This window comes from Hermetia illucens, chromosome 1 (genome assembly GCF_905115235.1).
Source record: "Hermetia illucens chromosome 1, iHerIll2.2.curated.20191125, whole genome shotgun sequence".
Taxonomy (NCBI): domain Eukaryota; kingdom Metazoa; phylum Arthropoda; class Insecta; order Diptera; family Stratiomyidae; genus Hermetia; species Hermetia illucens.
The window spans coordinates 59,990,627-60,004,087 of NC_051849.1; the positions used below are offsets into that span (position 1 = coordinate 59,990,627).

The following is a 13,461-nucleotide window of genomic DNA, read 5'->3' on the forward strand; positions in this document are numbered from 1 at the left end:
TCACATATTAAATGTTCTCATTGGTGCTGGGAAGGTCGCGTGTGATTAGATTCATGTAACCAGCTATAATTGGCCTTTATCAAACAGAAAACAAAGCAGGTGGAGGTAAACCGACACAATTACCCGCTACTGTATGACTGATAGTGACCACCCTTAAATGAACTCTCAATGTTCAGATCACGGGACATTTAATGTAAGGAATTTGCAATGACACTAAGTCCCGAATGGAAGCGGCGCGACGAGAAATTAGCAGATACTCACGGTGCATTATAATCGTGCTGAAAATATTCGAATTTGATGAATTAAAAAAACCAAAATCATAATTGTTATTATTTAAACTTTCTAAGAATATGACAATCTTTATTTTTAAAATGTGTGTATCTTCATAACAACTTTGAAAGTTTTTGTTACGTTTAAAAGTTAAATTAGAGATAAAATAATACAAGATGAAATAAAATTGCATCATACTCATTATTGGCTTTTGATCTTGCGGACGAATAGGGAATTAACATAATATCATAAATAAAAAACATTTAAATAGATGAAATTTACTGAAAAGACAAAACAACAAAAATTAAGAAGAAATACAGATTTTAACTTTTCATGTATTATTATGCCACTTCGAAGGATACTGTGTAAATGTTGAATATTTTGGATATGTTTCATTTCAATTTCTACGGAAGTATAAAAATGGCTTTTGAAGTTACTTGAACTCCTTCAATTTGCTGATGTACTTTGCTTATTTGTAAGTTAATAAAGATACTAGAACGACACTAAACTGATCTACGATGACTCAACTGAATATCTACTTGGTTTTTGATTATACTTCGAGATAATATATTTGGATCACTTGAACAAAACCCAAAAATAAAACAATTACGAGAATCTTGCAACAAAACAATGCACAAATAAAAAACTACTATGAAATATTCAGATGAAACAAAATATGTTTAGGGGTTTACTCTTACTTGGAAGATACGAATTAACTATTAGATTTAATAACAAACAAAATATTCTTAAAATATTTAACAAAGAATGAGTGTGTACCTCGATCAACTGACTGACTTTCTTCGCTGTTTTTTGGCTTCTTGCTAGTAGAGATTTTAGTATGTTAGGCCTCAATTTCCTCATCCAATTAATATACTTTTCTAACTGCTTTCATTCAACGAGTATTATATGTTAATTTTTTGTTTTATTTAGTTCGAATTGTGTCGAGTGCACACTCTATTCCATTGGCCAGCGTTTTTATATCGGACGGGTAAAGTTTGCAGGGAACAGTCCTTTTTCCGTTGTTCCTTCCTTCGTTCCCATTAACCAACCTTCCTCCTGGAAAGATTAGAGTTTGAGTTGAGAAAAGTTTATATACTTATTAAATTAAAGAGGGAGGGTAGCTCATTGACTTGGACATACTTTAAAAACAAGATACATATATACATAATTCAAGACGTAATCTATAACGTTTTTCTTCAATAATGATCAAATAAATAAATTACCTGATCTTCAGGGTCCTCGTATTCAATTACTTGAATGATGTCTCCCGCTTCGAAACTTAATTCGTCAACGTCTTCTTTCACATAAGCGTAGGTTGCTTTGACTCGATACAGAACGCCCGGTGGGAGATCTGTTGTTGTGGCGCCTGAAACACAAAAATTTATCATATCATATCTTTTGGAAATAAACTTCAACAAGTGTATTTTTTCAGAAATATATTAATGTTTATAGATGTGCTGTTGATCAACAAAAATTAACGTGAGATTTAGAAGTATAAAACCAAATGCAAACAAACCAAAATCAGGACATAGGTTGGAAGAGTGTTCTGTGCTATCAAAACGCGCGCAACACCAATCTCTCACTGAATTTGCTTACCTGCAGGTATATTGTACAACTCTTCCATTTTATTGTTATTACCTAATGAAGCAGCAGATTTTTTTGTGTCCGTTGATTTTTCAATGTTTCCATTAGTGTTTGCATGCTCAGTTTTAGCAGGCTTCTGTTGATTGCCATCCGCAGGTTTAGTAGGCGCCGCTGCTTCGATGGAAGCTGGCTCAGTAATATTAGCATTTGTGTTATTTAGTTCTTCCTCGGCCTTTGTGGAATTTGAAGATTTCCTTCGATTAGCCACGGCTTCGACTTCAGCAACAACATCAGCCGCATTTTGATAGGATGGCTCGACTTTATCACTAGTTGATTCAGTTTTATCCTCGTCAATTTCTTTATGTTGCTGTGATGGGGATGGTGTTTGTGATTTTGGCTCTTCGGGCTGAGAGGAGCTTGGCGAGGATGTAGTTGAAGCTGCTAAAAGTACACGCAAAACAACAAAAAAGGAAACATATCACACACATGCCTCAAGCAATTTCTTGAATTTAGTAATATTGTTGAAATAATAGCACTATATTAAAAATTGATTTGACGGAGTAAATTTTGGGGGAAATAGACATCATTTCACAACTTGCCTCATAAAACTATATTCCGATAGGAAAAAGCAATGTGTTACACATTCAAGCCAATGATTGCATAAAGCCAGTTGTTGTTAAATGCAATGTACCATTTGGATATTCATTTTGTTTCACATGATATTTGAAGCAATTCTACCTGTCAACACCATAGAAGTTGAAGAGACAATCAAACGAATGAAATCGGGAAAACCAATAGGACTTGACAACATCGCAGCTGCGAAGAACTGGACCCAACGTCCGGCTGGGTGAGTTCTCTAATTGTGTGACTGTGAAGGGAAGAGCAATATCTGACTGATAAGAAAGGACATCCGTTGCAATATGGAACAAGTCCGAAACCGGAAGCTCGGCGCTTTCTGTATAAAAGATTTTGTTGATATTTTGTGTAAGAATATCTGAGTACACGATGGTCCAAATTATACATAACTCGTAGTGTATGTACATTGAATATACCCGATATTCAATTCTATGTGGTACTGACATTTTATCTCGTGAGGGGTAAAATTTGACGTGAAACGGGCAACTTTGACCTACTATACCTACTATAATTCTATATTACCTACTATAACTCTGTTAACAATAGCAGGATTTCCATTAAATTTCCATCCAACTCCAATATGATGCTCCCTACTAACCGTCTACCTCACTGCAAATTTTGTGCACCCAGGATGAACTTAAAGGGGTTTGCACTAAATTTTCAAGATATAACAATATACGATTAGTAACTTTATTTGAACACGTGGGTATTTTGGGGGGGCTCAAGATCCAGACCAAGTGCATGAATTACCATGATTTTTTTCAGATATTTTGGTTGGGTGGTTTCTTAGAATAGGTGGTTCAAGTAATTGACCTTTTCGGGCCTTGCACCTTAAAACTAATATCTGCTTTGAAAAGTACCAATCGAAGCCTTTCATTTGATACCCCATATCGTCATCTTCGATGAAAAAAAATTTACACCTATCTTTTAGGTACTTTTAGGCCCTATGTTCGACACGCAGCAATGTAATTCACCACATGTGTAGTGGTTCACCGTTTCCATCTTCTCACCAAATTTCATGTCAATCAGTACACTCGTTTCTGAGAAAAGCGCGAGTGACAGGCAGACAAACAGTGAATCGATTTTAATAAGGTTCTGTTTTCAACAAACCCTTAAAAAGAAATGCAATATGGCAGAATATTACCTCCCGATTGGTGCATTCTTGATAGTTGCATTTGATTCTATTCTTGATAGCTCCATTCGCGATATCGTTCATATCTCTGTGAACCAAAACAGATTTTTTAAGAACTGTGAAACTATTGACACAATACTCGCTGCAAAAATAGTCTTCAAGAAACATTGTCAGAAGCATTGCCCCTTCTAAATTGCTTTCTTGAATCGAGGGAAGACGTTTGACCGTGAAACACAAAAAATATCTGATATGGATTGTGGCCACACCTAGTGAACGAGGAACTCGTGCGCTGGAGTAAATTAAAACCCGTCATAACTCTGTCAGAAAGCAGAATGATCGCCTAATGCATACAAAACACAGTTTTTGACGAATGATCCCAATAAAACAGGCAGTAATAATGCCACAATGACCTATTCAGAACTCAGTGATTTAAGGTTTTTGGAACAATATTATCAGTCAACGGTGAATAGCGCCATGAAATTGATTGACCCATTAGTTCAACTTAGATGAAGTGACGTTCCACAACTGAAGTTCTTTGTGATCTACGCATCTACGAACTTCTCAAATCTAAATTAAATCTATCGCAGAGTTGTTTGCCTTCTTATCGTCTATGGTTTTGAGTGCACGCCGGTTTTCAAAGCCAATCGGCGCCTCGTGGTAACGGTGACAAAGATATTGAATTGGATCAGTGGTATGACAAGCTATAATGCCGTCCGAAATGAGGACATCTGCCATTGCTATGGAATTGCGCCGATCGAGGAAAAAATGCGAAAGAAGTGTCTTCGATGGCATGTTCATATAATTCACTAGCTAAGATGGTCCTGAACATTCAAGTCGATGGGTACTAAGCCTATGGCCGGGAAAAATAGCGAATTTGGTGTTACATGAAACTGTAGGATATTTTCGTTGGATTGGGTAATATGATTACGTCTCCAATGAATTTTGCGAAATAACGCCCATCAAATTATATTCGACGGCGCGATGGTTGAAGAGGTAGTGTCGGCCTCTTAATCTCGCTGCTTTGGGTTCGAATCCCAGTCGTAATGGATGTCTGTATTCGTCTTGTATTTGTTTCGTTGCTGTGAGCATATCACTTGCACAGCGTTAAGTGCGATGATAGCGAAACTAAATCACAATCTAACTGTGTGGATATCCTATATTCCACTAAGGAGTGAATAAGGAAATACTAAATTAGGGTCATTCAAACTACACGTAAATCTAGTAATAGAACCAGGAGAGCAGGTTACTATCACCTTCAAAAGGCGAAAGTGAAGAAAACACAACTTGGGCTGCAAGGCCATTGCCAGAACAAACGTGTAATAGTTATGTAAGAGAAACCAAAACTGACGAAGAGCACCCTTGGCAAACATTAAAGAGAAAAATGCATACAACCCCGAAAAAAGTTTCTATATTAACGGAATCAATACCAAGAAGTGATTCGGAAGACTGGATTTGAATCAAATGAATGGACGTGATGATAACAAGTTCGAAACAATGTATGGTTTCTTGCGAAAAATGTAAGCTAGCGCGACTCTAAAAGATTAGACAAAAATGCGTTACACAATCCGCAGAATTCAAAGGTAGCATCTTACAGAAATAAAGAAGCAGGCACAGGAGAGTCTGGATAGCCAAAGTCGTGTTGACAGCAAAATAGCTGCACATCGGCTGGATCGTTATCGACTACGTAAGTAGGTGCAATTAAAAAGATACTTTAGGTGCTTAGATTGATTACTTCAGTAGAAAGAATAAGCGATAATGACAGATAGAAAATCGAAAAGGTTTTTTCACAGAAGAATTTTGTGATCGCTGTACCGAGGAAAGATCCTAGTTATATAGTTGGCGGTGGCAGATAAGATAGCATAAGAAGCACTAGCGAGTCGCGAAAGAAATTTATGGAGCTAAACTTCAATCATTGTGCGACAGAAGAGGTTGGACAGATCAAAAACTTGACGGAGAATAGTTGAAGTTTGGAGGTTATTTATTGGCCAGCCGATAAAAAAAGAAATATTCGAATATAATTTTCTCTTATTGGCTAAAACAATTTATTAAAAATCACAAATGCTGCATATCGAGAACCAATTGTGACCTTCATCTGTATGCACGCTGATGAAGGGAGAAGTTGGTTCCCGAAATATAATAAATGTTAACCAATGAAGGAAAATTCTCTTGGAATTTGTTTCTTTTGTTTGATGAAGAAATATTTACCGAAGTATCCGACAAAGAGATATTTTTCGAGGTTGCGATATTTTAATGACAAAACTAAGGTTGTACCCGCGAGGAAATCCAATAGACTGGTAGATCGGTGAACTACGAACCTTATACACTGAGTGTGAAGTGAAGGCGATATTAACGCAATAGAAATCGATCCAATTTTAATGAATTTTAGCAAGCATATGGAAAAGCGTTGACAGCTCTTCGAAGTAACAAAGAGAATTGTTTTAAAAAATTATGAACATTGTTGTATAGGGTAGTGCCGATTGAGTAACTTCATTACATATAAAAAATTCAAATCATTGAATGTTGAGAAGTTGACCAAAAAGTTATTCTCTCGTTAGGCGTTAGGATCAAAAAAATATTTTACCGTTTGGTGAGTACAATTGGACGGGAGATATTTCCCTCGTCATTGAAATAGAACTCCTGCACCTATACAACCACCTTAGAATTAGGAAAACGTCTGGGATGGACGGAATTAGGACCAAATTGCTTAGCCTTCTTCGATAATCATAAGCACATGTATGTTAGATATGGTAAAGAGCAAAAACGAGTATGCCTTTAGCTACTAGTCTACTCTAAACACTCAATCTCTTGACATCCCACTCATAGTTACACAACTCGTCGCAGCTACTGTTGTCCCCTCATCTAATAATCATAAAGGTGGTCTAAGAATTTATTGAATAAAAACATCGCTACAACTCCTTAATCTGTCCCCTGGTGATGATGAGAATCTATCTACTCTCGGCTTAATTCATTTGCCAAATCCTTCTGCCTCGAAATTTCCCTACTGGTATCATCTGTTCTTAAGATTACCACCAACTCCTAAGATCTAGAAAGCAGGCAATCTAAATTCAGGGACCATAAGATCTACGACTGTGTACGCTTTTCTCTTGTACATGGAGCTTCGACAGGAAGACAAAAACCAACCTCAGGATAATGATGCAACAAGAGAGGCTACCCCAGCAATTCACAATTTCCTCCCTAGTGAGATTGTTACAACCAACATTTATAATCCATATTTTGAATGCAAATTTGCAAGAGTTCTCTTAGTCAAACATTACCATTACGTTTATATCGGTATTGTCTACGTCCCTCTCCGTTATGACGAAGCTATTTATTTTGAAGTAACTGACAGAATCTCCTGAATCGCTGCTTCCTTAGAAGAGCATGAGAGGATAATTATGTTCGGAGATTTTAATCGCTCAGTCAATGGTATTGACCCCATTGACTTCAACTTTGTCAGTGCATTTTATGACAACGACTTACAGCAAGTTAATTCAACTCCATCAAAACGGTAAATGGTTAAATCTAATCTTTATCAGTACGACGAAATGGTGGTTAGTCCAATTATTGATGCCGAGAATCATTTCTAGATCTCTCCCCATTATTCCACCCTTACAGTTGACCTCTCCTCCATGGATCTTCCCCTTACCCATAGGTGCATTGAACATTCTTTAGATTCTATCTTTCACGGAATCAAAGATAAAAGAACGAAATAAATTGTCAGAGCCCCAGCATGATAGTAAGAGACATCTAAGGAATAAACGAAATAAGCTCCATGGATCGTAAGGAGCATATCAGTCAAATGTTAACTCAATGGGTGAAAAAATTATCAAGGATACAAAGAAATTTTCCGATTTCGTTAATATAAAACGGAAGACAACGTACTTTCATGTTAGAAAAGGCGCAGTTTCTTCTAGTCCACAGGAAATTTATGATTTAAATGCTGAAACGATTCTGACATCGCTTATCGGTGATATATTTTTACCCCAGGAGAAGATCTCCAGAGCCACTCACGAGCTTAACGTCAACAACAATTTTGGCTCCGATCTAATTTCAACCTACTTTTTCGCGTAGTCATAGTATAGATCAACTGACTACTTTTCCGTATTTAATCTTTAACAAATCGCTCAAATCTCACGCCTGCCGATAAAAATGGCAGTAAACTATCAGTGGAAAATTACGGAGGTGTGTCAGCAATCCCTAAACTTTTCCAGAAATTGATTAGAGATAAACTCACTATGCTTGCTTTTTGCATTGAGAGGCCCTCGCGATTTTTACAATCTCACCCCTTATAAATACAGGCTGGATCTTATAAATTCAATGACTCTCTCATCTAGGAGAACATTAATTTCAACCTGCTTCACTTTTGATATTATAAGTGGCGAGTTAATGTTGATGTTGTTTTTGCTATGATTATTTTTAACGATCAACCGAGACGCCCTATATATAGATTTTTGCTTATCAACACCAAACAGCTAATAGATATAATGGACTCATAAACAGATGCTGTGGAATATTCAACACTGTCAGTGTACACTACTTCTGAAAACTATCTGGATCCTAATTAAAAAATAACCTTACTAACTCTACTCCAATGTTCATGATCTTATCCCCAGCCTGATACCCAACGTACGGTTGTAAGTGGAAGGACAAAATCCTATATCCTTTCCTACCAAAATTAAGTAAACCTCCAGGAGAGTCGATCCCATATCGTGTAATTTGTTTACCAAATAGATTAAATAAGGCATTGGAGCAAGTTAGTTATAGCAGACTTGCATCAGCATTGCAAATTGACAGAGGAGTACACGGTCTTCAATTCAGTTGCCGTAAGACGAGCTCGACAACTGATGCGTGAAACAAGCTCATAGAACTGACAAATCTTTCAATAACAGGAGCTTCCCGAAAATATTTCGCCTTCATTGCCCTTGACATTAAAAAGTGTTTTTAATTCGCAGCGAATTGGAATCCGATAATAATACGAATACCACACTACCTTGCGATATTTAAACGCGTTCCTCAGCGAAAAACAAATATATATATATATAGATTATTTGTATTTTATGTATTTGTGTAGCAGTGACATCAATGGAAATGTAAAGAAATAAGATGAAGGCCAGCGAATATTTTGTATTTTTTCCCCCATTTTTTTACACTACTGAATGGTATTTTCGAAGGATATAAAAATCAACTTGCTTCCCAGGAGTGGTTAGTGGTAAAAGCATTTTTATAAAAGGTACAGTTACACGATTCAGAAAAGAAGAAATTCGAAAATCGTGGATTTAAGCGTCTTGGTGCTAAAATTCCAAGAATAAGAATTCACATTCAACTAATAGTAGAGAACATCTTTCAATTTCTGCAACACAAGAATCGGAAAGGATGTTTCGGGAGAAAGGTAAGCGAACTTACTTGTCTTTGATGCGAGATAAACAAATCATTGGTAGATTACTCATTAAATTTAAACTAATTAATTGACTGATTGATCGTTGACTTCATGATGATTCTAGTAAAACTCAGAAAAGGCAAAAATGTTTCGATTTTGGTTGGACATTTGAATGTAGTCACAAAAATAAATTTAATCATTTCTTTTTCTCCTCGATGGATTCCATATAGTTTCAATTTAAGTATATCTACGATTTCTTCTCATTTAATTTTTATTTGCAATAAATTTCGAGGAATACACTTACACCTTTTCTGTACATGATCGAAGTGAAAATTCTAGAACAGGCCAAAATGACATCCAATCCCCCAGAAAGTTGTTAGGAAATTTAAATCATAACCAAACCAAGATGAAAATATCCATCGCCCATTCCATACATGAGTTTTTATTACAGTTATTTAATGGTATGACGTTAAAAGTTCTTTGTCAACATGATCTAGTTAATAGAAAGCTGTTATTCATGAATTGCATTGTCCCCATATCGCAATGTTTATGCAAGAAGTGAAAGATGTATGTTACGACACAAACAGCTAGATCACGAAAAAAGTAAATTATTTCAAATGTAGGAATATACTTACGACTATTTGCATTGCTCGATCCATTTGTGATAACATTCGGGTAAACATTATTCACGGCATTGTTTAATGACTTTGTTGGGCTTGAGGTCGGGCTTGGGAACGCGTTGCCTGTAAATTCGAAATAGAATTAAAATATATCTTCATATTAGGCGATTTTTTCTTACTTTTTGGTTTCTTTAATGTATACGATCCTCGCTGTGAGTCAGTAGCAAGTTTGTCGACGATTGCCTCCAGCTCAGCATAAATCTATGCAATACCATCAGACCATAATTAAACGATTAATCATATACCATAACTTGGGAAAGAAAAGCAAAAGAAGTTAGACTTGATAAATGGTGCTCACCTTTGATGTCTCACTATGAAATACTTGTTCCGATGCGAAAAGAGTTTGCAAGTTTGTAACCAAAAATAATATTCTTGAATCATAAAGGGCTGGCAATTCATCGTGCAATTCAGTATTTAAAATTTCATATGTGCGTCGAGCTTCTTCCAATTGTTCGCGGCCTTTTGACAACTGTAAAGTAATGGCATGAATAATTACCGTTTAAACTTTTGTAATGTTCATTTTATAGACTGCGAATTACGGAAGCAACAATAACCAAGAAAAATATTTACCTTAACATCATCTTTACGTTTCGATGCGTTTGCTTGTAAATTCTGAAATGAATGCCGCTGTCCGTCATAGTCGATTAACTTTCTATTTCTTTTCTCGATTTTTTTCTGTAAAGTAAATTGGAAAAAATTTATTACTACGAAATTATATAATGATAATGTTTTCATAAGTTTTTGTTCAGGAAGTTCTGTTGACTGGGAAAGAATGCAGACATATATGGGTAACGCTAGCGAGAGGTGCTGGAGGAATACTATTAATAAGAATATGGAAGTAGTAACTTTGAAAGTGAAAGTGTTTCTAGAGCTGAGGTGAGGTAGAATCTGATGAGTTGCCGCTGTCCTGGAAGATCCCAAGTAGCGGTCATTGCCTCAAATTTTCAATGGACGCATAGTACTGCATAGTGGAGAGACAATACGACTAAAGAAGATCAATGAATGCGGCGGATTATGAGAGACGATGTGCGACGTTAGTGTAAAATGTATTCGAAAAAAAAACATCTCGAAAATCTAATCGGAAATATCGTCGACTTGTTGCTTTTGAAGCAAACTAATCGAGAACATACATGGTTTGTAGTTTCTAAACTTGATGATCCCAAGTGCGATTGACAGTGGAAGAGAGAAAAACTGCTACAATTTCAACGATAAATGAAGAGGCAGGAAATAGGTTATACCGGTAATCAATAAATAATGAACGTGAGTTGAAGTTTGAGCATAACACTCAAAATATTCCTCGTTGTGAAAGGCTCGCAGTCGCTTTTGTGTAACTAAGACTAAGCAAGACTAAGATCAGCATTCACAAGGGAATCAGGGCCGACATATTTTTTATAGTTTTGTGTAAAACAAAATCGAAATTGAACATTTCTTTCATGGACAAATAAAGTTAATAATAGTATATTACTATAATTTTCAGTAATTGGCTGCGTTAACTTCCCTTAAGTTCATCCACCACGAAATGTACCAATGTAGGCTATAACAGAGAACATGATCCCACCAAATTTGGTGGAAATCGCACTATTACTAACAAAGTTATATGAGGTCAAAGCTGTCGCTTCTTTGCAAATTCAGAACTTTGAATGCCAATATCACCGTAAAGTGGATATTCTCACATAATATGAGCATATATCACGTGCTACATACTAATGGGACAAATGCACACTCAAATGTCTTTATAAAAGAAATATACAAAGCCTTTCATACCTGAAGCGTCCAACTTTCGATTTCCCGACTTGTTGAAGTTACGGCGGTGAATTTACAAAGATTCACCCAGCCGAATGGAGAAATTCGAATTGCTGCTGGCGGTAGAGATGGGTAACTTATTAGTGAGTCGAATCAAATGTGCCACTCAGTCACCACAAAGGAGTCGGCAAAATCGAACCGCTTCAATTGAAGTGACAAATATAATATATATAGAACTGCGCGGTCAATACATCCAACGCAGCGAGATGTGCGATGTGAGTCGTGTAACACATGAATCGACTCAGATGTGCTAGTGAGTTCATTTATATGAGGGATCATAAAAGAGGCGAATTCCCGACTCGACGTTCTGTTCTCTTTTGAGACACTATTTTCTATTGGACTCTACGTAATGAGTGAGTCGAAAAGAGTCGCCACATTGAAATGAGTCGTATTTCCCATCACTAGCTGCCAGGCAAAAATTTGTCTCGAAGCCTAGGCCTGTAAAGCGGCACTTTTATTTTGTTTAAAGATTGAGGGATCCTAAGTCCTCCTAAGGGAGCAATTTACCCCTTCTTTTTTGGTCCACAGACCCTCGTTTCGGGCGTATTATCCAAGTCTTCAAAAATAAGTGAAGGCGGCTTTGGCTGATTTAGTCGACGAGTTTCCTCTGCGTGGTGTGAAAACTAAAGTCGTTTTTGGTTATTTTTGACACTCATTGTCCCTTAAGAAGGGGACATGAAAACTCTAATAAGGCTTTTAACAGGACACTGCTCCTCAAATTATTACATGGAACAAATTGGAGTGCTGGTATTGGCTTTGTGCAGTCAATGTGAAGGATAATACAATGGGCTTAGTGAAACGCCTGAGTCTTTGTATCTGCGGGTCAACCCAATCTCTCAATCTTACGTAACCTAAGTCTGAGGTCTGAAAGAAATTGTATGCACTATTTTGAAAGAAAAAATTTTTTTGTGAATACTTTGTGGTACCCTCAGCTTGTTGTGTTGAAAGTTGTGTCTTCAGATCCAATACCTTTTAACGTCAAGAGTGTCACATTGTAGACACAACAATTTCAAACACTCCTCTAAAGTTTCATACGTTATGAGTTATGTTTTTTTTGAGATATGATGTAGGGAAACTAAAAAAATGTTTTGGGAAAATAATTGTTGAACTTGTTTGCACTGATGAAGGGAACAAGTGGTTCCCGAAATATCGGTATTTGCAAGAATAAATACCCACACCAACGAAAAAGAAACAACAAGTTTTTATTATTTCAAATAATTGTTCGTTTTGAAAAGCTGGTCTTTTTTTCAATGTTCACTTTAATTGTTAAAAGCGGTTTTATTTCCACAGTGTCATATATGAAATGAGACCGACCGTTTTCTGTAAAATAAGTTTGGAACAGATGCTCTTCACTAATTTTCCAGGTTTTCTTTCCAAAGGTTAACATAACATAACATATCAAAACCAAAAATCTTCCAAAACAGACATTTTTATTGAATCTAGACTTGTTAACCTCTATGGAGGAGCATCGAAATATTAACGACAATATAGCACTAGAGGGGAGTTCTGTTGTCTGCCTGTTTTTCATTTACGATTTTAAAAATGGAATTAAATTTACAACAACGGCTTTATATTAAATTTTTGCAGAAGACATGATTTATATGGGAGAATTCGACTCAACATGCATCAAACGAGCAATTACTGAAACTGATATCAGGCATTTATTACAAAAACACGCAATTTTCAATCCAAAAAATACGCGACACTCACAGTTTTGAGCAACTGTAACGGCTAATTCAACCAAATTACGAAGAAGGCATTTCCAGTAGTGAAAAAATCGAAAATATTTTCAATGGAGGATGTGTGCGGTAACATTTAAACGCTGATAAGCTTAATCCTCGCACTGATCAGTCTGAGATCTCAATTAACCACAAGGACAAGTATTTGAAACCATCAAAAGAACAGCAAACATCAAGTCCTGCTATTGCAGTAGTAAGCAGTTCAATAGAACACTACCGCCGTTTTGGATAAATCTGCCC

At 36.4% G+C, this 13,461-nt stretch overlaps 1 protein-coding gene across 5 annotated transcripts in view; it reads right to left on the reverse strand.

The window, feature by feature from the left end:
* Positions 1-320: 320 nt before the first annotated feature.
* The window catches only part of LOC119656273 (amphiphysin), a 102,465-nt gene continuing 89,324 nt past the window's right edge, over positions 321-13,461 (reverse strand). For 2 of the 5 annotated variants that reach the window (XM_038062701.1, XM_038062724.1), the window contains exons 4-10: positions 10,250-10,354; positions 9,978-10,148; positions 9,799-9,880; positions 9,635-9,742; positions 1,867-2,295; positions 1,494-1,636; positions 321-1,326 (exon numbers count right to left, since the gene is read on the reverse strand). In XM_038062701.1, coding sequence (XP_037918629.1) covers positions 1,246-1,326; positions 1,494-1,636; positions 1,867-2,295; positions 9,635-9,742; positions 9,799-9,880; positions 9,978-10,148; positions 10,250-10,354 — 1,119 coding nt within the window. In that variant the 3' untranslated portion in view covers positions 321-1,245. The remainder of the gene's footprint in view (positions 1,327-1,493; positions 1,637-1,866; positions 2,296-9,634; positions 9,743-9,798; positions 9,881-9,977; positions 10,149-10,249; positions 10,355-13,461) is intronic. The other 3 variants (XM_038062708.1, XM_038062716.1, XM_038062732.1) reach the window with 3 other exon arrangements.